The sequence below is a fragment of the Macrobrachium rosenbergii genome, chromosome 44, assembly GCF_040412425.1.
Source record: "Macrobrachium rosenbergii isolate ZJJX-2024 chromosome 44, ASM4041242v1, whole genome shotgun sequence".
NCBI lineage: Eukaryota > Metazoa > Arthropoda > Malacostraca > Decapoda > Palaemonidae > Macrobrachium > Macrobrachium rosenbergii.
In genome coordinates, this window is record NC_089784.1 from 504142 (window position 1) to 527214 (window position 23073).

Sequence of the window (23073 nt, forward strand, 5' to 3'; positions counted from 1 at the left end):
GTTCACCTTAAGAAAAATAGACGAGGATATTCATAAAAGTCTCACTTTAAACAATTTAATAAGTAGACTCAACTTTTTCCTGAAAGGAATATGGAATAAACCACTGTAATATAGAATCGTCCCAGGAGTTACACACCACGAAGTCCAGAAGGACATATTGAATATGTCCCCCAACTCTGCAGGTGAAAGTCTACGTGAGCTTGGGCTATAAAGTCTTTTCATCAAGTTTCACCCTAAAGCTAGTTCAATTAATCAGTACAATTTTTCTGAGCCTCTGAGGTTAAAGGCCAAATATTTTTCACCATCAAAGAAGTGATCTGTAAAAGTATTCTACTGCTGATGTTAATAGTTCTTCCACCACCACCACACTTCACGAGGCCACAATACAAAGATGGCGAACACACGGATTACAGCTTGATGACTAATCTTCAACCACTACAACTTCTTTCTTGATCAAAAATTCAACAATTTCTTCCTTAAAGTCATTTTCATTCGATGTAAGGGTGTCAGTGTCTTGTCCTGAAATGAAAAAACAAGCATTAGAACTTGATCAGATCATGTTTCATATTTATGATAAACCCAATTGCTATTACAGTACTTTCCAACTGTTCCTGAGCTATATCTTTCCTAGTTTTCATTTTTTTTTTGCTTATAAGCAGGTTGATGTTACATAAGACTTCATGTACATAAGACCATGTACATAAGACAAGACTTCATGTACAACATGAAGACCTCATGTACATTCAGAATAAAACATTTTATATAAAAACTTGACATTTCAACTTACAAATACTCACTAAAATACATTATTGGAGAAGCACAGTTATATGTACATGTACATATATATATTTAGAGAAATCAGTACAGATAGCTTTTGGGAACTTCTTCTGTTCCCCTTTTCCATTGAAAAGGGGAACTGAACAAGTTCCTGAATGCTATCTATACTGATATATCTCCAAATATATATATGTACATATACATAACTGTGGATTTGCTTCTCCATGTTAAGATTCATGATACTATGAGTATTTTTTCATTACATTATTTTCAGCATCTAAGCAAAAACATTATTTTCATCATCTAATCAGGATATACCCTAACATCAGTGAAGTCTTACACCTATGGAAAGGTAAAAATTTCTAAATGCACTTTCAAAGTGTGTAATTAATTATCCTGTACTTCTTTGGATAAAGCTTGAACTATGAATATTTATAAATATATGGATAATGCTTAACTATAAATATTCTTTATATTTAAATATATTGGATAAAGCTTGAACTATGAATATTTTCAAATATCTGAATTAATTTTAAGTGCATATGGCAATTCTACATAATCAATTCAACAGTATAATTAAGTTCCCACCAAAAATCTTTACAAAGAACACCAGCTCTTCATGAAAAATGCTTTTTACAAAAAAAAACTTGTATTTTACAACAGATTATAAAAAAAACTTTGAAACGACTCTCACCTTCACGAAGTCTCATGCGTTCTTCTTTGGTCTCGTTGTAAGCGTCGATTAGCTTCTGGCGATACTCGGTGAACACGGCCATCTGCTTCTGTCGCTTTTCAATGATTTCTCGAGAAGCCTTGCTGAAGCGCATCTTATCTTGTACTTCAAAGTTTGCAGCATACTTCTTCATGTTCTTCTTGATGTCCTGAAAGAAATAAACGGGAAGATATACACTTTGTTTGTAACAGTTTTCTCTCCCTACGTTTTACTACAGTATTCTGCTCTCCATTCAAATTCTGCATCCCTTCTTACTTCGTTGAAATTCCAGTTCCATGACTACTAAATCGCCAGGTAATTTCTCAAAACAGGTCCAATGCTTTGACATAATTACTCTCACACTATATTTACTAACAAAACTGCAAAAAAAATTATGGTCAAATGCTGTTTCATGTAAGCCATTCTAGTTATTTGTGTTCCTTCAACACGTCAAAAACCAAATAAAATATTGACAACACTGGATTATTAACAAGTAGTAAAACTCTGTAATGCTGAATTACTCTCCTTGTGAGGCCTTGTCTAATTTCAACACTTCTACTTATTGATGATGTGAATGCTCTTGAGTTCTTTGACATGCCATTAATTTTTGGCTATGGTGCTGATGTTAAGGAACACACTTATGGTTGTCTTGATTATTTCATTTCTGGAGGCCTGTCATGAGGAAGGTATTTTCCCAAAATGAGAAGCAAACAGATGCACCCATCATCTATACAATCTTCATTTCCATCGCAAAACTTTAGTCTTTTACTACTGAATGTTCTCTAGATTTACCACCCATTACCCAAACAAGCAACCCAAGAAATTTTTTTTTTTTTAATAAAATGGGTATGCTTACAGACAAAGATTTCTTTGAAAAATAAAATATGCTACATTAAACTTCTTATAGCAAACAGAAATTACTTTTGATAAAACCAAAGTAAAACCAATGGTCTGCAAAAATCTGGGAGCCTATGAGAAAAAAAAAAAAAATACTGTCTTCAAGATATACAAGGACCTTGAATTTCAAGTCGACACTTTTTGTGATGCAACCTAAGAAACAAACAGGACTTCGAGAACAAGCAAACCGATCTCTCACCTTGATATCCTGAGCTGAAAGCAGTGATGGCGGACGAGGCCTCCACAGCAGTTGACAGAACTTATTGAAGGCTTGTCTCTTTAAGCATTTTCCTTGGAATGACCACAACCAGTAGGCATTATCAACCTATCACAACAGTAAAAGAACGTTATACATTTTCAACCAAATAAAACAAATATAAACCAATGTGAACGACATAAGACAATTCATATTTGCTACAAAAAATGACATGGCAAAGTACAGCTGCATCAGATTTTCCCTTCATAAGTTAGATAAACACTTCATGACTGATTCCTTAGCTTGACAAGGGTTTTTATTTCTATATCTTTATTTCTATATTACTGGTATTTGTACCAAGACTTCTACCCTACAGGGGATTACCGCTTACAGCATGCATTGTGCCACACGGTAATACCATGGATAAAATCCTTCTATATTGCACCTATAATAACTAGTGCAATAATATTTAACATACTCTTTTACATTTCAAAACAATGTCATTGAGCTTGATCTGATAATCACAGTACTTTGAAATTTGCTCAGACAAGTTACCATACCTTGTTTAATGAACATACTAAATGAATACAGCACACTAAAATATAATGGTGCACTAAACAAAACCTACTGGTAACAATTACTGAAAATTAGAATAGTTAAACAAACCAAACCTGTTGTCTCCTGGCAACACTTTAATACAGCGCATAAAATAAAAATGCAAAACCTTACTCATATAATCTGAAAAATAATATGACTGTTTATCATGGTCTAGTATTTTTTTCACTATATCTTCCATAGCTTTACAATATTTTACTCAGGGTAAGAACATACCTTATGGCCCCACCAAGAGACACAGGACGCAACATAACGACCAGTTGGATCCCACTCGATGTCAGTTGCCATAAAGTGTTCAGCAGTCTGCATTACCTGTTTATTGAAAGAGAAAATCAATTACAGGATACAATCACACCTGAACTGCGCCTCAATGTGTCCTCTATCACAAATGACACTGGATTTTTTCAATCAGAAGATACTAGTTATCAAAACCATTGCTAAATCTAGTCTACGACTTCTTACACTTGGCTACCTTGATACCAAAAACTAGTATAATGTAAGCAGTCTTTTAGAAGTCTATGCTCAAGTTGCATGAGGATATTAAACTGTTCATGACCACAAATCACAACAACCAAAACATTTTACTTCTACAGTAAAACCAAAATGACTATGAACATGGCTGTCATTCTATGAACATGGCTGTCATTAGCTACGTTGCCAACCTTCTTCCAGACTTATAATCAGACTAAAGTTAATCTACATCCCTCTATTACAGGTTCTTTACTCTGGTCATAAAATCCTACTTATCCCTCTCACAGGCTTACCAGAAGAAAGACACCATTCCAGGACAAGGCCAACATAATTTACAGTCTTTGAGGAGCCAATAACAGTTTTCAACAGTGAGTCTGGACTAGATATTGGGCATTTGTGTAATTCATTTAGATGATTAAAAACTAAATCATCCTTACCCTTATTATTGGGTAGCAGTATAATTGGATAGCAATAGGATTTCACTTGAAGTGTGTTGACACAGTCTAACTCTATCTCCCAATTTTTAACTTATTTAACTTTATTCTGACTATATACATTAAATTTTCATAGGTACCAAGATAAACAATTATTTAGCTTCAGAGGCATCCAAAACCTGCATTTTATCATGAGAAACTGCAAGTGATAACATAATTTCAAGCAATGCACTGGAAGTGTATTTTAGCAAAGACAAATTTTGGATATCCCAAAAATATCAACCTGCAAATCCTTGGTGACAATGAACTAAAAAATTTTGGATATCCCAAAAATTTCAAATGGTTAAAAAGGAAAGCTTGATAAAATACGGAAGCATTTATACAAATGAAATGCATCCTTACCTGGAAATCCTTGGTGTCAATGAACTCAAGAGCTCCACTTAGGTTATGAAGGCCAGCCAATACAACAAACTGACCCTGTGGAGACCAGAAGAGGTTGTTGCACGGACGTTTCTCCAACTTCTTCAGCTCAGTTGGCGGTTGCCCCTTATTTACTTGGAAGAATGTGACATTAACATTGGGAGGTTCCCCTGATATAATACCAAATTTATTGTTCACTGGTTCCCACGCAAATGCCTGAAAAAAAAAGGACATGAAAATTTATTTAAGTCACTTGTTAAACAAAAACTTAGTATATTAATTGAAGCACGGTGAACTTATCATCTTTAAATATATGGATTACTATCAACTGGTGGTTCTGGAGATGTGGTCAAAGTAAACTTACCTCTAAACAACTCCCTTACAAAATAGATTCAATGAATACCATGTGTTAGTAACCACTTTATGACCACACAATAACTACTATTGTCCGACCACGTGACTTAGTCAAAGGTGGGTCTTAGTAGGGCGAGGCATTGATGCCAAATCTATTTCCTCATTATGGCAATCTTCAGAAGAAGTCTATTTGAGAAACATAACTAATTATACCCGAGGACAATCTTGTAATTAAATATTCCTAGAAATACCTTATGTAAATATTTTATTGAAATGCAGCAGTGCTTTTCTCATGTGTTACCATAAGCTGTGCTTACCTTGAAAGGATGGTGAGGATGAAAAAGTTTTGGGTCAGTAGCACTGGTTCAACACATTTCAATTTGTGGACAGAGAGATTTCCAATGTACCTGTATATACAGTTGAACCTCTTAAAACCGGCACTCTGTGGTCCAGGAACTCTCGTGGTTCGGCAGTGCCACATATTTTTCACAACTTCCCGAAAGCAAAAACTTGCCATACCTTTTGTTTTTATGAAAATAATTGTTAGCCATGAGCTACCTTCATGACACTGCAGTCAGTCAATGGGGTATGGCAACTGGGATACCCATCTCTGACTTTCATGGTTCGACAATAGTACTGTAGTTATTTTTTTATAAATATGGTGAAACCCACAAGTAACAAATCCCACCCTGGGACGTAAATAAAAACTAGTGGTCGCATACACCAAGACAATCTCGGGAGATACAAGAGCCATGCAACAAAATATCTCGCAAAATAAAATATTTTTCTAAGAGGCTGCTACAGATATTAGAAATTAAGAATTTGGACTCATTACATAATGAATTCTTTGACACCCAATAACTGATCTCAACACAATCTGACATACTTGCTTTTTATTCTTATTCTCTTTCTCCATTCACTGTTTTCTTATCAGCTTTGTATATTCTGTTGTACACCATTACTGATTTGCAGTGCTCCATGATAAAAATTCTCTCTCCTTCACTCTCCTTTAATCCTTGCCATTTCTATCCAATATATATTTATCTGGAATCTTACTAATGTTTGTTTTATCCTGTTTAATTAGTGTTTACAGTTCTGAATAGCAAATATACATACTAAGGTTCATTATGATATGATAATTATACCTAACAAATATATAAACTGAAGTTTTAACAATGCTACTTCCTCTTTTTTTTAATTTCTCAACTATACCAATTTGAGGGAGCAAACTATAATCATCAGTTAAACTAAATGATTTAGTAGTATGTTGGTTTTGTTAACTTAAAAGCCTTACCCTTATAATTAAATCAACAATTAACCCTTAAACGTCCAGCGTCTATTTACAAAAACGTCTCCCGTATGCCGTGCGTTGGGAGTTAAGCGCCAAGCAGAAAAGTTTTTTTCAAAAAATCACAGCACGGTTAGTTTTAAGATTAAGAGTTCATTTTTGGCTCCTTTTTGTCATTGCCTGAAGTTTAGTATGCAACCATCGAAATGAAAAAAAATATCATTATCATATATAAATATTGAAATATATGACAGCGCAAAAAAATTTTTCATATATAATTTTATACAAATCGCTGTGAGCAAAACGGTTAAAGCTAACGGATTATTTTTTTTTTTGTATTGTACACTAAATTGCGATGATTTTGGTATATAACAAATTGTAAAACGATCAAAGCAACACAGAGAAAATATTATCACAATATGATGCATGAATCCGGGGAATAAGCAATCTTTTGCTATTTACAGACAGCAATAATAGAGGGAACAAATGGTTTCAGTGGAAATTGTCAATAAAACGAACTTTCATACCTCCCATACAAAGCTGCAATAAAAACCTTGAATATTTCAATTTAAGAGCATGTTCTTATTTGATGAACTGTTGACTCACATCACACATACTTCACCTGACTTACAAATATGTACAACCAACAAAGACTACAAAATACTAAACTCGTGAAAGATAATCTACTCTGTATATACATTGATTATACATAATTTTTAAAATACAATAAAAGGAGCTTATTTTTTCTAATTTTCTTTGAAAAATTTTCAACTATTAGTCATACTAATGGTAGACAAGTAGTTCAGATCTGAATACATTTATGATTTTCAAGACTGCTTCAATTCATTTGATGTGTACGTGGACATTATGCAAACCTGCTTGTAAATGTCAAAAATTTTTCTTCCAACTCTTATGTACATATGCCTGTCAAATTCTGGTTTTTACTTTGAACCATCATCAATGGTTTTAGTGCTTTTCTCAGTTTTCTCTAGTAATTCATATTTTTTAACACGAATATATGGTTATCCACTTCACTAATCAAAGCTGATATCCTTACAGTCATGAATAGAGACAATCACAAGCAAATGAGAGAATTCTGATTATCCATACCTAACAGAATCCAAAATACTATCAATCAACATTCCATCATCATCACACTGTCAAGATACTAGTGTTAAATTTCTAAACCATTTTTAAAATTCCACCACCATAAATCCTCAGATCCAAGATCAACTTTCAAGTCATCAAAGCATGCAAAATCATGGATCACGTCAACCTAAAATAAGACTAGCTACACGAAATATAGTTACATATTCAAAAACCTTCTTTGAACAGAAGTCTGTGCGAGGGAAACGAGGTCAATCAGCATTGGGAAGCTGGAAACCCAGAGAAGATCCTCACTATTAATCTTGGGGTCATGCATAGCAGAAAAATGTTCAGAGCTAGAACACTTTTCAGTATCAAAATACAGGTAGTGCAATCCCCATACAAGTTGTGGTTTCAAGCAAGTCATCTCTATATTCTAAGCAAATTTAACAATACCACTATGACTTAATTCCCAGGACCAAAGATGTAGCTATTAATAACCAAGGAACCTTAACAGTAATGATAGTGTGTTTTTAAATTTACCAATAGCACATAATACATGTGTGAAATAACCTATTAGTACTGAACTCACTTCGCCTTCAGAAAAACTTACACCCAAAAGGAAATACATTTACATCTAAAAGGAACAAAAGCCTCAGTTAAACCTAAAAAGAACCAAAGCCTCAGTTAAAACTACATCAGCTACAATGGAAATGATAAGATATATATAATTAATGATTTCCAAAGCAAGAACTGCATAAAAATACAAAAGAAACCCCTGTCATATGTAAAATACACTTAATTCACAACTTAAATGATTGTTAAAAACATAAAGCATCAACTTCTTGGAAACAAAATGGCTTCGAGTACTAAACAAGGTTACAGCATTATTCTTAACTTCATAAAAAATTATGAACAAAATAAAAAATTGTCAATTGACACATACCTGAATATTCTCCTTAATTTCCAAGCTGTCAACAGCAATCCCCTTTTCTCGCATATGGAAAATTTCAAAGTTGTAGTATATACCAGAGTACTTCACTTCGTTCTTTTCACGTTTTGCCTTGGCATATCTGGCGACCTTCACACACAAATAATCGCCACATTTCTGCCAGTGCATCTTACAGTCGGCAACATTGAACAGATTCTTTGTGCGCACCTGGGAAAAGAAGATTGAACTTCACACCCTATTCTTCTTTCTTATGTATGGATAACATTTTATCATTCACATTCCAGTGTGAACAAAAACCATTCCATATAATTAAGTCTCACTTTGAACCAAACAGTACGCAAGTACAAATTTACAACATGCAAAACTTACTTCTTCTCTGCTTGGTATGGAAACAAGGGTCACTTTGGCTGGAACATCTTTGTCTTCTGCAATCCAGTATGCCAGAATGTTGTCTGTGGGTGACCAACTGAAGTCCTTAATACCACTAACCTTTATGCTCTTCTTATCAAGCAATCCAAAGGACTGAAAAAGAAAGGTCTTTACTAGAATCTTTCAAACTTGCTTAATCATCCTAATTTCCATTTCCTCCTATGAAAGGAATACTGCAAATTTACTATAATGTGCAATATTCAAATATATATAAACACTGCACTTTCAAATAAATATAGCTTGGAGGTACAGTTATTTCATACCAATGCAAAGCTTGACAACAAAAATCTAACCCAACATCATCTTTAATGCAAAGATAATCTAGAGAAGAACAACAGTAATCTGAAGTTATCAAGTATATTATTTACTTACTGGGGTTTCATACACACTTAAGATATCTTCACCAATCCTGGCAAAGTACCTATCATCATTGGACCACTTGAAAACAGGCCACAGTGGTGGTCTCTCGGCATTGAATGCTCGCTTCTTCTGGCCAGATCTTGTATCCCAAATAATGATAGACTGGGGTTCTTCAGCCCTCGGATCAATGTGAGGAGAGAATGTGACCAAGTACCTGAAGTTAAAAAAAAAATTGACCTTAGATCAGTCAATGTATATGAAATGGCGGGAGTTACTTGCTGAACTAGAAGTATTGTGTACTTCTTTTGTTTTAATAAATTAGACCACCTAGTTGAAATTCTTAATTAGCCAAGTGGTCCAAAACTGCCACTCAGCTAACATGGCTAAGGTGATTTTACAGTACTTTAAGAACCTGAGTTAACAGAAATATGTACAGCACATGCAATATAAACTTATTATCTCTCTTGATAGCCAAGTGGTCAAATATAAACTTATTATCTCTCTTGATAGCCAAGTGGTCAGTCAACTGTTTACTGGGGCTTCTACACAAAAGTCCCAGGTCTGAATCCTGTCCAGGGCAGGTGCACTAACAACTATGATTCCCCTTGGGGTTACAGTGAACTGAACATTAAATATGTATATTTTTTTTATAAAAGTGCACTGCACAAACAAGCAATCTTAATGTCTTTCTAGCCCAAGCACAAACAAATTGAGAAAGGCAAATTAAAGATAAGCAGGGCTTAATCACGAAGGATAAGTTGCACCTTGGTGCTGTTTAAACCATACAATATAAATATTCCTTACTTTTCACATGGTGAAAAATCAATGAACTGAACTCCCGGATGACTGAACTTCTTCAGCTGCTTGAATTTTTCACCTCCCCACAAGGCTATGCCTTGACCATGGAAAGTGGCAAGGTAAGTGCCCCTAGGTGACCAACGTACATAAGACTCGGTCCACCTCTGTAAGAAAAATTTAATCATTACAACAAGTACTTTGCATAACTGCCTCATTTCAATACAGTACAAAAATGATATTTTAATAATAAAATAAAGTTTGTTCATACTTACCTGGCAGATATATATATAGCTGTATTCTCCAAGTCCGACAGAATTTCAAAAACTCACGGCACACAGTGGGGCTAGGTGGTTAGTACCTATTCCGCCGCTGGGAGGCGGGTATCAGAAACCATTCCTGTTTTCTATTCAGATTTTCTAGTGCCACTGTCTCCTGAGGGGAGGAGGGTGGGCACTATGATTATATATATCTGCCAGGTAAGTATGAACAAACTTTATTTTATTATTAAAATATCATTTTGTTCATGAGACTTACCTGTCAGATATATATATAGCTGAATCCCACCATTGGAGGTGGGAAGAGACAGAATAGCATTTAGGAAACAAATATATGTAAGCGATTGACGCCTTGGTTCCTTACCTGTTAGCATAGTTGACTTCGTGATATTGTCACCCAAGCCTGCTTCTGCTTTACTAGAGTCTCCAGCAAGGTAGTGACCTATATAGCTGGTGAGTTCTAGATGATCTGTCCATGGGGGCGTGACCACAATGAGACTAGATCATAAGACCATACTGTGAGGGCAAAAGGAGCAACGACCAACCACCTGACCGAGCCTATCTAAGTAATAAAACTTAGTATAAGCTAAAGACTGGGACGTCCACCTCCGGTGGCTAACCCAACAACCATAAAAACACAAAATCAAGATTAAAAAATACTTCCTAACCTCTAAAGGAAAGGAAGAGTATTGCTCTCTGCCCCCAAGCATGCGGAAACGTATGGTCCTAGCGAATAGCAGTTTTTGTATGTCGTCTTCACGTCCATAAAGAAATGTGACCTTAACACCAAATCGCCGCCAGAAGGTGGTACCCAGAAGATCGCTAAGGGACATGTTCTTCTGGAAAGCCACCGAGGTCGCGATAGCTCTCACTAAGTGAGCCTTGACTTTCAGGAGTCTCATGTCGCTGGCTTGGCAGGTAGAATGAGCCTCCCTGAACGTACTTCTTAAAAAGAATGTCAGAGCATTCTTGGACATCGGAAAGTTCGGCCTTTGACAGAACACCACAAATTGTCCGACGGGCCTCGGCCTCCTTTAAAAAATCTAAGAAGAAATTGAGAGCCCTGACAGGGCACAGGACTCTCTTATTCTTGCCCAAGAATTTCTGCTATATCCTTGATCTCAAAACTCTTGGGCCAAGGGGTAGAAGGGTTCTCGTTCTTGGCGAAAACATAGGGCTAAGGGAGCATAAGGCCTTATGCCCTCTAAAGTCTATGTGCTTGTTGATGGCTTGAACTTCACTAACTCTCTTCGTTGTCGCCAGAGCAGTTAGGAAAAAGCCTTCCTTGTCACATTCCTGGGCGATGCCGAATGAAGAGGCTCGAATGTAACCAACTTCAAAAATTCTAGGGGATATCCAGGTTCTAGGAAGGCGTTCACAGATGAGGTACCTTAGAAGTCTCAAAGGACCTCAAGAGATTGTGAAGATCACTCTTATTGTCGGTTAGTCTAAAACTCTATGTCTGAAGACTGCCGAGAGCACATTTCAACGTCCTTTAATTGTCGAGACTGCCAGCTTTTCCTTCTCCCAAGATGAAGCAGGAAGTCTGCTATCTGCGGCACAGAGATCGAGGTTGAGAAAATCCCCTTGCTTCTACACCCTTTCCTGAAATTGGCCCACTAAGATTAGTACACCAAATTGGAGGAGGGTCTCCTGGCGCCAAGGCGATAGCCCTTGCCACTGCTCATGAAAAACCCCTCGCTCGCCAACTTTGTGATAGTCTGAAACCTACAGATTCAGACTCAGAGCAGGGAGGTTTTGTGGTACCTTTCAAGTGGGGTTGTCTGAGCAGATCGGTTCTAAGGGGAAACGCTCTTGGGAAGTCCACCAGGAAGGTCATGACCTCTGTGAACCACCCTGCCGCTAGCCAAAAGGGGCGATCAACATCATTGGCGTCCCTTCCGGCGCTGCGAACTTCTGATGACCTCCCCAGAATCTTGAAGGGAGGAAAGGCGTAAAGATCCATTCCTTTCAATCCCAGAGGAGGGCATCTACCACTACTGCTCCTGGATCTCAGTACGGGAGAGCAGTATAGAGGAAGCCTTTGTCCTGGATGTCGTGAAGAGATCCACCAAGGGACATCCTCATAATCTCCACTGCTCCTGACACACCTCCTCATGAAGGGTCCACTCAGTCGGGCGGAAGATGACGCTGCCGACTGAGAAGGTCCTCGTGGACATTCTCCACTCCTGCCACGAACCTCGTAAGGATCGTGATACCCTGAGCATGCGCCCAAAGCAGGAAATCCTACGCCAGTACAAACAGGGACCGGGAGTGAGTTCCTCCCTGTTTCTTGAGGTATGCCAGGGCTGTGGTGTTGTCCGAGTTTACCTGTATCACTCGGCCTGAAGCTTGGCTCTCGAAGAAAAAGCAGGCCAGCAGAATCGCCCCTAAACTCTTTGAGATTGATGTGCCAGGACACCTGTTCCCCTCTCCAGGTGCCTGACACTTCCTTCCCCCCTAGTGTTGCTCCTCATCCCTCCCTGGACGCGTCGGAAAACAACACTAGATCGGGGCTCTGAAGGTGTAGAGAAAACCTCTTCTGCCAACTTTGAGGGGACGAGCCACCACCTCAGGAGATCCTTGACTACGGGAGAGATCCTCAGGGACTCCTTTAGATCCTCCTAGTTTATCTAGTTTTCCGCCAGGAAAAAACTGGAGGGGTCTGAGATGCAGTCTTCCCAGGGAAACCAACTTCTCCAGCGAGGAAATGGTCCCCAGCAAACTCAACCATTCCCTCACCGGGCATGTTTCCTTCCCCAGGTAGGATGGGACTTTTCCAAATCATTGCTGCTGATGTTCCTGGGATGGAAAAGCTTGAAAAGCCACTGAATCCATCTGAATCCCCAGAACACTATGGACTGCGTCGGGATCAGATGGGACTTGTCTACGTTACTAAAAGTCCTAGGGACTTTGTCAACTTCAAAATTCGATTTCAGGTCCTCCAGACATTTTGACTGTGAAGAGGCTCGAAAAGAGCCAATCGTTCAGGTAAAGCGAGATTCATATGCCCGCTAAGTGAAGCCATCTCGCCACATTCTTCATGATGATCGTGAAGATCATAGGAGCTGTGCGCAAAGAGCTCTGAATTGGAAACAGCCCGATACAAACCTCAGGCTGATAGAGATGTATGGGACGTGAACTTCGACCATCGAATCTCCTGGTCTTATCTTAACGACTGGAGTCCCCATCAAACACCAGTCCAGGAAATTAAAGACTGGTCTCCATCCTCCCGACTGCCGGAACTAAGTCCCTTCTAATGGAGATCCCACAGCTTTTTCTCCATTTGCACAAAGTCCAAAGGGCTGTTGCTTCTCTTGATGGTAGCAGATAGGAAGGACTTGTATCCTCTCTCGAGGGGACCAGTGCCCCTCTTGCTCTCCAGGCTCAAAGGCCTGGCTCCTAAGACCCCTGGGACTTCTTGCCCTAGGTTTAGGTGGGGCAAAAGGAACACTTGAGCCGGGCGTCCTCTCCGGTCTGACCTGATACCACAAAGGGACTGCCTTTGCCGCAAAGATTGGTGGCGGAGGCAGGTAAAAGAAGTCTTGCCTTGGGTCTTTCTTTCCTCAAGGTACCAGGTGTTAACCTTCTGAAGGCCTCTCTCCGTCGCCAGAGACGAAGTCATCTTAACAAACCTCCTCGCTCTCAAGCCTTGGAGTCCCCAAGTTAACTGTGAAGGAGGAGAGAGAGGAGCCGAGGGTTTGAACTTGTCGCCAAACAAGTCCTTGAGAAGACCGGCTAACACCTGGTAGTCCGTGAGACAAGGAAGTAGGAGGCTGCTCAAGGTCTGCAGGCTCCAACTCACAAGAGACTTCTCCTCTCTTCAATGGGAGAAACCAGAGAGTCTCCCAAGTCCTTGGGAGAAGACCAGTTCCTGTGACTGCCTTGTCCCTGTGCAACACACAGAAGGGAGCTCCCCAAGCTGATGAGTCCGCAGACTTTGATTGCTCTGAATCCAGCCTTTCAGAAACACCAGTCAACAACCAAAGAGGCGATTCCCTGATGAGCATCCTGATGAGCGCCCAGCCTGAAAGCGTCCTGCACAGCAGCAAGAGGAGCGTCCTGACGAGCAGCTACATAAGCGTCCAGGATAGCTGCTTGGGAGCGTCGAGCTGCAGCCGATCGCCACGATGGCGATCCAGCGAGCGGTCTTTGATTGCTCTGAAGAGTCACGACGAGCAACCAAAGAGACGTCCTGATGAGCGTCCTGTCGGCGTCCATCCGGCGTGTTAACCTTCTTGACAGCAGCGAGAGGGGCGTCCTGACGAGCAGCTACAGAAGCGCCCAGGATAGCTGCTTGCGGAGCGTCACGCTGCAGCCGATGGGAAACGTCCTTAAGAAACACTCAAAGGAGACCTGGTAGTCCTTTGAGAAAGAGAACGTGAAGCGCCTCTTCTCTGAAGCTTCTCTAAAGGGCGAGACTCCTTCCGAGAGTTCCACCCTTGCACGGGGAGGACGCCGGAGGACGAAAGCAAACCTTCAGGATACGTTGATTGCTCGAGCACGATCCTTGGCAGCCTGGGAGAACGTCAACAGATCCTGCGAAGGGGCGCCAGATTGGTGGGAAGCCCCGTAACCCTCTTGCGGCTTCTTGCGACATGTCCATTCCTGAGTCCTGGGAGTCCAACAGAGGTCCAGGCCTAGAAGTGTTATGGGGCTGATCTGAGAGGATCGAGAAGCAGTCCTTCAGGATACGTGCGCAGCGCACAGATCCTTGGCAGCCTGGGAAGCGTCAACAGGTCCTGCCGAAGGGACGCCAGATCGGTGGGGGTCCGCGTAACCCTCTTGGGGCTTTTCGACTTGCCCACCCCCAAAGTCCTGGGAGTCCGACAGAGGTCCAGGCCTAGAGGCATTATACGGCCGATCTGACGCCCCCTCCACTGCACTAGGGGATCACAACACTTACTGCACTTTAAAGAGAAATCACTTTAACGATTCCAGAGCATGGATGGTGTTTATAATTTGTAACGTTCAATTTTAGTATAAGTACTGCGAAGCAAGTACTTGACAAAAATAAATTAGGCAAAAGTATCACCTTCCGCTCCAAATTGTTGTCTTAAATTTGGATCTAATTGCTTTCCCCCCGAGAAGCTCGGGTTTACAGGAGAGGAATAAATATCCTTACTCTACTAGCACTCCTGGAGGAAGACCTCCAGATCCTATCATGCTCCAACTTGCGGATATAGGCAACAAACACCTTCCAGCTTGCATCCGGCAAGTCTCACACTCCTTGCAGCGATCATTTTCAATATTCACCTCATGCATACAGTGTGAGGATCTACCAAGTCTTCGGTAGCCTCACCTTACACTCATTCGCACAACATACTCTGGAGCTAGCAGAACTAGATCCAGACATCATTCAAAGAGCAATCAAAATCAAATCCAAAAAACAGTCCACAAAAGCGTATGCCAATTCACAATCAATCACGATGCAGCCGTGATAAAACCAAAAGTCAAATCGAATACTTAAGTGAAAAATAACGAGTTTACGAAATCCAAAGACGGAGGTACTGAAAACAGATGTTGAAAGTACCGGCGACAGAGAAATTCTGAATAGAAAACGGGAATGGTTCCTGATACCCGCCTCCCAGCGGCGGGAATGGGTACTAACCACCTGGCCCCACTGCGTGTGCCATGAGTTTTTTGAAATTCTGTCGGACTTCGGAGAATACAGCTATATATATATCTGACAGGTAAGTCTCATGAACAAAATAAATAAGTCATTTGCATTATTATTACTTTAGACAGACCACTATGTCAAAAGTCTTACTTAGCTGGTTGACCTATAAAACAAACTAAACTAATACAATTAAAAAAGTCTAAACCTTAAACAATATGTCTGGTTTTACATAATTTGTAATGCATTAAATAAAATCTGGAGTACAAATTTCTACTCAAGTTCCTGTCCCACTGAAGTCATGATTATGTAATAATGACTTTTTTTTTTTTGTAAATTCCATTCTGATAGTTTATCAATCAGTAACAGGCAGCAAGTTATTTTAAAAGTGTATAATGCCCCATAGGAGACTGTACAAAGACCAATGTTTTCTTGGAAATTGGTTTCATAAAACTAAACACAACTCCTAAAACCAAATGGGCTGAGGTATAGAGATTAATTATTGGCCTGTTGGTACTAAACATACCTACTGTCCACAGCTAAACCAGATTACTTTACCCTTTGTGCTTCTGATGATTATAGCTTTTCCAATTCAGCAAACTTATGCCACTCATGTATACTTTACATTTTTTAAATGCATTCTGAAGTATCATTTGTGGTTCAAATATGAATAAATTATATGTCATTGGACAGGAAATTTATCATATATTTACACTGTGTAAACAGAAATTGGATTTCTCTTTTCTCTGATTTATCATGAATTTCCTTTGTAAAACGTAACAAAAATGTTTGCATTATGACTAACAATTACTCTTGATATCAATGGTTTTTTGTTGTATTTTGACATTTTTGGACATCGTGAAAAAGTTTAACTTTTTAGCTTTAAAATGAAACCAAACTCATTAATGTAACATGAAGTAAATCCCACATCAGATGAATATAAATTACACTATGCGGTGCCTATGGTGTTCTGGGTTTTATGGCGCTTGTCTAGTGATGACAATAACCGATTTTAGGAGACAATAACTGGGTCTTCGGCAGCGATAACCAAAGATCGGCATCAACACCCACCTAACGGGCGCTGATCCCCAATTATCGGCGCCAACATTCGTCAATTTCCGGTTATCGTCTCACCGTCAGGAACAGAACCCCTCCCCCCCACAAATGGGGACGACCTATACTCGTACGAGATTCCGTCCATCAAGGGTTAACGCTCAGTCATATCTCTCACCACCATTTAAAAAAACCATTAAACATACCTCACGACTATCAATTTCTTGAGCTTCTGGGATGGAATTAAGATATATGGCAGTTTTAAGTCCCTCTTCGTAAAGAACAGAAAACATATCAAAGCAGTTCTCCTCTAGTAAGTAGTAGTGCAGGTTACCGTGGTCCTGTGGGAAAAATGAAAAACCTTGAAATACCTACTGCTAAAAAAAAAAAACACACAATCGCTTCCACAAATGGTGCTGTAAAAAAATATATAAATTTTTAATATAAAAAGAGTTTTATCATATGATGTGATACTGCACAATACATTAAGTACATGAAAACACACAAAAGTTACCTTGTAAGGCTGAGGAACTGGTGGCACAAATTCATCACTGATATCTTCATACTTGTCAAAATCCGTGAAAACGTTACAAAGGAAGGTATGTTGCTTATCTAACTTGTAGTTGTTCCTCTGTTTCACAGCCTCTTCAGCAGAGGCCCTATCTTTAAACTCCAAATAGATGTACCTGAAAGAGTAAGAAGCTGTACAGCAAGAACTCAAAACCATAATATGCAAGATTAGACGACACACAAACCAGAAACTGCTGGGTTAGCACCAAAGACAACCAGATATTGATGTGAATAACAAATGAGAACAAGGTAAGAACGAGAACAAGGTAAGAACATAACCATGGTGAGTATACAACAAATATATAAAGGTATTTATAAAAAAAATACTCAATAGGACATAATCATTACGAAGAGTAAAGCCGATTTATTTAACAGCTGCTGATTGAAAATAACTCTACAAAAGAAAAATGTGATTTTTTCCATTAAAAGGAGAAGCCCTACTAAATTACATTAAATTCCTGATGTGGTTATGGCACGTGGAGAGATGCCACTATCAATCTGGGCAACTACTGGTAAGAGGGATCACAAAAAAAAAAAAAAAATGAGAAAAATTTTTTCAATTGCCAACAAGAAACTTATAAAATACCTTACCCTTTAGTCTTGCCATCTTCTCCTGTTGGATAATATTCGTTGATAATTGTACCGAACTCTTTGAAGATCTTGCGAATCACATTTTTAAGTTTCTCCAATCGCTCTGCACCCACTGAGGGTACACCATCAACTATGATGACAGATTCAACACCGTCAGTCTCCTTGGGCTTCTGTCCGAAGCAAGTCGCCAAGCAACTCTGAAACAAAAAATATTTATGAGGCTACAGTGCTATTTGTGAGAAAAAATTTAACTGCAACGACCCCCACCTGATTACTGTACCACAGTTAACCCACCTTACTCTTTACTGAATTTATACAAAACTGTTATGTAAAAAAATGATTTTTAGCCTAATCAAGCAGGCAAAATTATTCAAAATACAACTGTCATAAGGAATACGTATACCTAAAACACATATGATGACATGGAAAAAATGTGTAAAAAAATAAACAGATGAACAAATTATTATGTGCATAAACAGCAACAGAGTACAAATAAAAAAAAATTAATAAAACACTGTCGTGTGGTTCTCCGTAGCAGCGTGGTACTTAATATAAAAAACTCACATCTATAATTCTGCCTGATGATTTTTCTACAGTTTTGGCATTAAAGTACAATAAAGATTAAAAAGAGTTCAGTGAGGAGGCTGACGCTCTGCAACTTGTACGCACTTGTCATTTAGGTGAAGCCATTGCAAGTGTTTGTATTCCTATTACAACTCAGCTTATGGAAAATGGCCAGCCATGATTCCATCCAATTACGGTGCAGTATAATTCATAATTATATGCCCTTTTTTAGGAAAATGGATAACAGCACTTACATAATTTTGTAAAAAAATTAAAAAACCAGTGGCTGCTAACATCCACTCAGCAAAATAACACCTGTGCCAAATTATTCATCTCCATATGCACATAACCTATTTTCCTAAAAGTAACACTGACATGTATGTTACTGAGTAGGCCTATGCAATAAATAATGTACTGGACTGCACTGATTGGTGATCCTGTACTAAACACTTCTCTGTAGATGGAGGGAGCCCAGTGGATCCATGTTTGTTTCTTACTGATATATATACATTTATTAAGAATTTAATAACATTTATATACTACAAATCCATGACAAAATTACTTTAGAAAATGAATTTACTGTTTACATAACCACTGTAGAACTGAAAAAGGTGCATACTTTCTTGTATGCATTTACTTCCCATACAAAATGTAGTTTTCATGAGAAAACACTATAGTTACTTTGATTTCCAGTTAAATAACATATGTACTACTATATTGGAGTTTAAAATTTAAAATTTTTTGCTTTCCTCCATTAAACACAAGGCCTTTTTGAGACTAATACTTTAGTTTTTTCTTTTTAAATATCAAACATTTCAACCCCCAATGATTTACCTATTATGGACAATCTAACAGTAATTTTCATGAAATTTCTTAGCCATTTGTTAATAAGTCTGACGTTAAATACGATATACAATATTAATTACACATACACTATATTACTCAAATCTTATCAAATCATTGCTAAGAACAAATGACATCCATTTCCCAGTTACACACTATCTTTCTGGGGGTTTAAAAAATAGAAAAACCTATCTGGATTTTCACGCTACTAATTAGTATTTAACTATCATCACCCATTTCTTTTTATAATGTTAGATCTGCCAATCAATGAGACTTCAAATTAGAATTAAACTAAAATATTAATTTTGATATCAACAACTAGGAATCTGATCATCTGTTGCTGCATTCACTTGTGTAAGGAACTGCAAATCACACATAAGGCTCGTTGCACAACAACCAGGATCACTTGAATGAAACAATCCCTAACTTCACCTTTACCTACCAGGAAGCAACTCATCCTCTTAGACAATACACACATGGTACAACCTCATCTCCAGATTTAAACTCAACTGAAAAGGGAACGATACCTGTAACTAAAATTTAACAAAGGCTCCAAAACGTCAATTCTTATCTTTGGGCAACCTTAACCAGGCATATACAAATGCAACAGAGGAGGCATTTTGTTTCCTCATTTTCAGATGCTTTCCTTAAAAATTCTTTAAAATTATAATGGCCACCACTGCTTTTCAAGTCATACCCATTAACCTCACTTTGCCATGCTTTTACACGTAAACATTTTTGGGGACATCAATGGGAAACCAGGTTTTTGGGTGGGGGGGGGACCACCACCTGACAGGATAATCTACTTCAACTCTGCTGTGTAAACTTCACTAAGTTTGCATACTTCACAAGAGTAGTCTTTCCATCCGTCTGCATTTCCTTTAGTTGAACGGCTTGCAAAATACAGTTGCAGGTCCGACCAGAAACTAAAAATTTAGGAAAATGCACAAAACCTGTTTTTTCTACAGATTGACATGAGCCAGAAATAGATAAAAAAAAAAAAAGAGAGGGGGGCAAAATGGCTTAATCTTACAAATGGGCATACAGAAATGGTAATTCTGGGAATGCTGTCCTGATTCTCTGCACTTTAGACCACAGCAGAAGAATACAGATCAGCGGGGAAAAAATTCGATCGAACACCTAACCCTAACCTTTCTTAAGACATCCTGCCTTGACCTCACCAGACCTTACTTCCTAACCTAACTTACAGCACCCTGCCTTGGCCAAGCGCTGGTACCAATGGGGTCATTCAGCGCTGAAAGTGAAGGTCATTTAAGTATTAGCTCCGTGCCTGTTTAATACCTTGGAAACTGGTTTTTCTACACTTTTAGGGCTTCAAAACTATTTGTTTTTGTCACAAATGGAATGTCCCTTCGCTTAGCTGAAACTGGCGGTACCCATACGTTAAAAAGTTATTGCACTTGCCGGAGTGGATATGAACCATTCCAAAGAGACGTATATACCTGTGCTCTCTCTTGTGAAGACTGCGTATGGAAACCCCTTGTTGGATGGACTTCAGGGGTTAATTACAGGTTAATTACATTCGTGCAACAAAAATTGAAGGTAAATCCATAATTAGCATCCAAAAAACGATAGAAATAGTTAAGTTAGAAGGAAATCGCTGCCGTGGAGCTGCTAATTAGATCTACCAAAGGGAAACTGAGGGTAAAGAGGTGAAAACCTTCCAGTTGCATTATGAAAAGAATGTTGATAAAGGGCGATAAAAGTAAGATGGAAGAAAATAAGGTAAAATTCTATAAGTTGCCAATATAAAATACCCGTTAAGGGTGTTTATTGGTTACAACTTTGCCATATTAGCTATGGAGGGGGTTGGGGGACAGGTATTGTCTTTACCTTACAAGTCGTAATTTGATGAAGAGGTTAAAGAATGTAGGTTACAATTTCATGTCGTGTATTGGTAACTTATAAAATAATATGAACTGAGGTTCTGTACAGCAAAAGGAATGGAAAATGTGCAGCTGTGGGCCGAAGGCACGCTGCAAGGGACCTTCAGCAACGCATACAGTGCATCGCGTGAGGCGCACTGACGGCAATACCTAAGGAAACCGGTATGTTTTGACCGTAGGTAAGGACAAGCCCATCTTTCGATTCCCGATAAAACAATCACATCTCTGATACATATGGACCCCATCTGTTAGGTTATACCGACAAGAGCTCTGCCTCGAATTCCATTTTTTAAAGGAAATATTCCGAGAGCCGGGCTTGCCCCGGCTACCGACGGCCATGGCAACCGACATCATTGTTGTTTTGCCGTGCCCTCGCCCTCCGGTAGGTGGTATGCCGTAACAATTTCCCCCCCTGGAACCTGCCCCACTTTCAGCCGCATGGGTAATCATATCGCTCCAAAACGAGGTTAACCCCGATCGAAAGTCCTCTACATTCGAAAGCAACCGCCCGCGAGCGATATGTCGGTAATAAATCGGGCGGAGGGTCTGCAAGAACCGAAAAGGCGGCGAACATCCCAGCTGTCAAACACCGAAGCAATGTTGACTTTCTATATCTAACACTTTCAGCTCTAACGCTGTTCTCGTGGCCTCACCTTCATCCGTTATGTCGTCGACGAAGTCTTCGGGATCGCTGAAGTCAGGATCTTCCTCTTCGGCGCCTCCTCCGTCCTCGTTATCCATTGATTTGGGCTTATTTTTCTTAGCCATCTTCGCGTTGGCCTCGTGTGGTGGCTTGAAAGAACGAAACTTGCCGGGTTCCAATACTTTTCCAAGTGGACTGGTATACATCCTTCAGTACATCTTTCAAATGTAAAATGAATTATAGTTTGCATCATTTCACAAAACATTATCGAGTTTTATTGTTAATAAATATCAATTTTATATTTTATATAAATATTATATTTTTATAATAGTAAAAATTATTTTTATTTGGTTATATTCAACATAGAGCAAATTCTGAAAGACGTACTTATACAATCCGGAACTTTAGAAGATATTTTGATAATATTGTAAAATAAGCGATAAAGTTCAGCTCATGTGTATGGTTTTTTTACAGTTTTATAATTTTTCTAATTTACAGCAAATAAGAAATGTTGGTAGATTAAACCCATGAAAACAGAACAAATTTATCCCCATCAGTCATCCACAAAATGATATCATGTTTTGATTTAGAGAGCAATGTATTTCATTCTCTATTCTTCAGGCACAGTGGTACTATTGGAACTTATTTCGGCTTTAAAACTGTACCAACAATACACTGATGAAATGAAATGTATTTAACTGCTTGCGTATTTTACGGGTTGCCCTGGAGCAAGAGCCCGTGCTACCACAAGACCGGCTGAATATAAAGGAACACATATGAGATACTTTTTCCTTCCCTGGTTTAACAGTGTCATGGGTAGCATTATAATTATCATTACCACGTAACTAGCAAAAAAAGTTCCCGTCTCTTTATAACAAAACGTTAATTACGCAATTGATATCTTAAGTAGTGATAGTCAAAGGACTTGCGGTCATCTAGTGATCGCTCTCTTATAATTATCATTACCATGTAACTAGCAAAAAAAAAAAAAAAAAAGTTCCCGAAACGTTCTAAAGCTGCATCTTCGTCTCTTTACAACAAAAAAGGTTTGATGATAACAGATCAGCATCGACTCTTGAAACTTGAAAAAAAATTGGAGAACAGAGGCCATCCTGCTCCCTTCAGTGTGGAGTTTTAATGTCTCAGTGGTTTCTTCCTTTTATTTTTTGTAAAGGTTTCTAATGTGTTGTTTCCCAAGATTAGTAGGTTCTACTGATTTTA

At 38.7% G+C, this 23073-nt stretch overlaps 1 protein-coding gene across 1 annotated transcript; it reads right to left on the reverse strand.

Moving 5' to 3' along the window:
- Window positions 1–41: 41 nt before the first annotated feature.
- Window positions 42–22018, reverse strand: eIF3b (eukaryotic translation initiation factor 3 subunit b). Its single transcript, XM_067087534.1, is given in 14 exon segments — window positions 42–519; window positions 1472–1658; window positions 2586–2711; window positions 3414–3509; window positions 4505–4738; window positions 8197–8409; window positions 8572–8724; window positions 9004–9205; window positions 9796–9953; window positions 16941–17075; window positions 17249–17420; window positions 17896–18068; window positions 18070–18092; window positions 21863–22018. Coding segments are annotated over 14 exon segments (2085 nt in total). The 5' UTR covers window positions 21978–22018; the 3' UTR covers window positions 42–421.
- Window positions 22019–23073: the final 1055 nt, after the last annotated feature.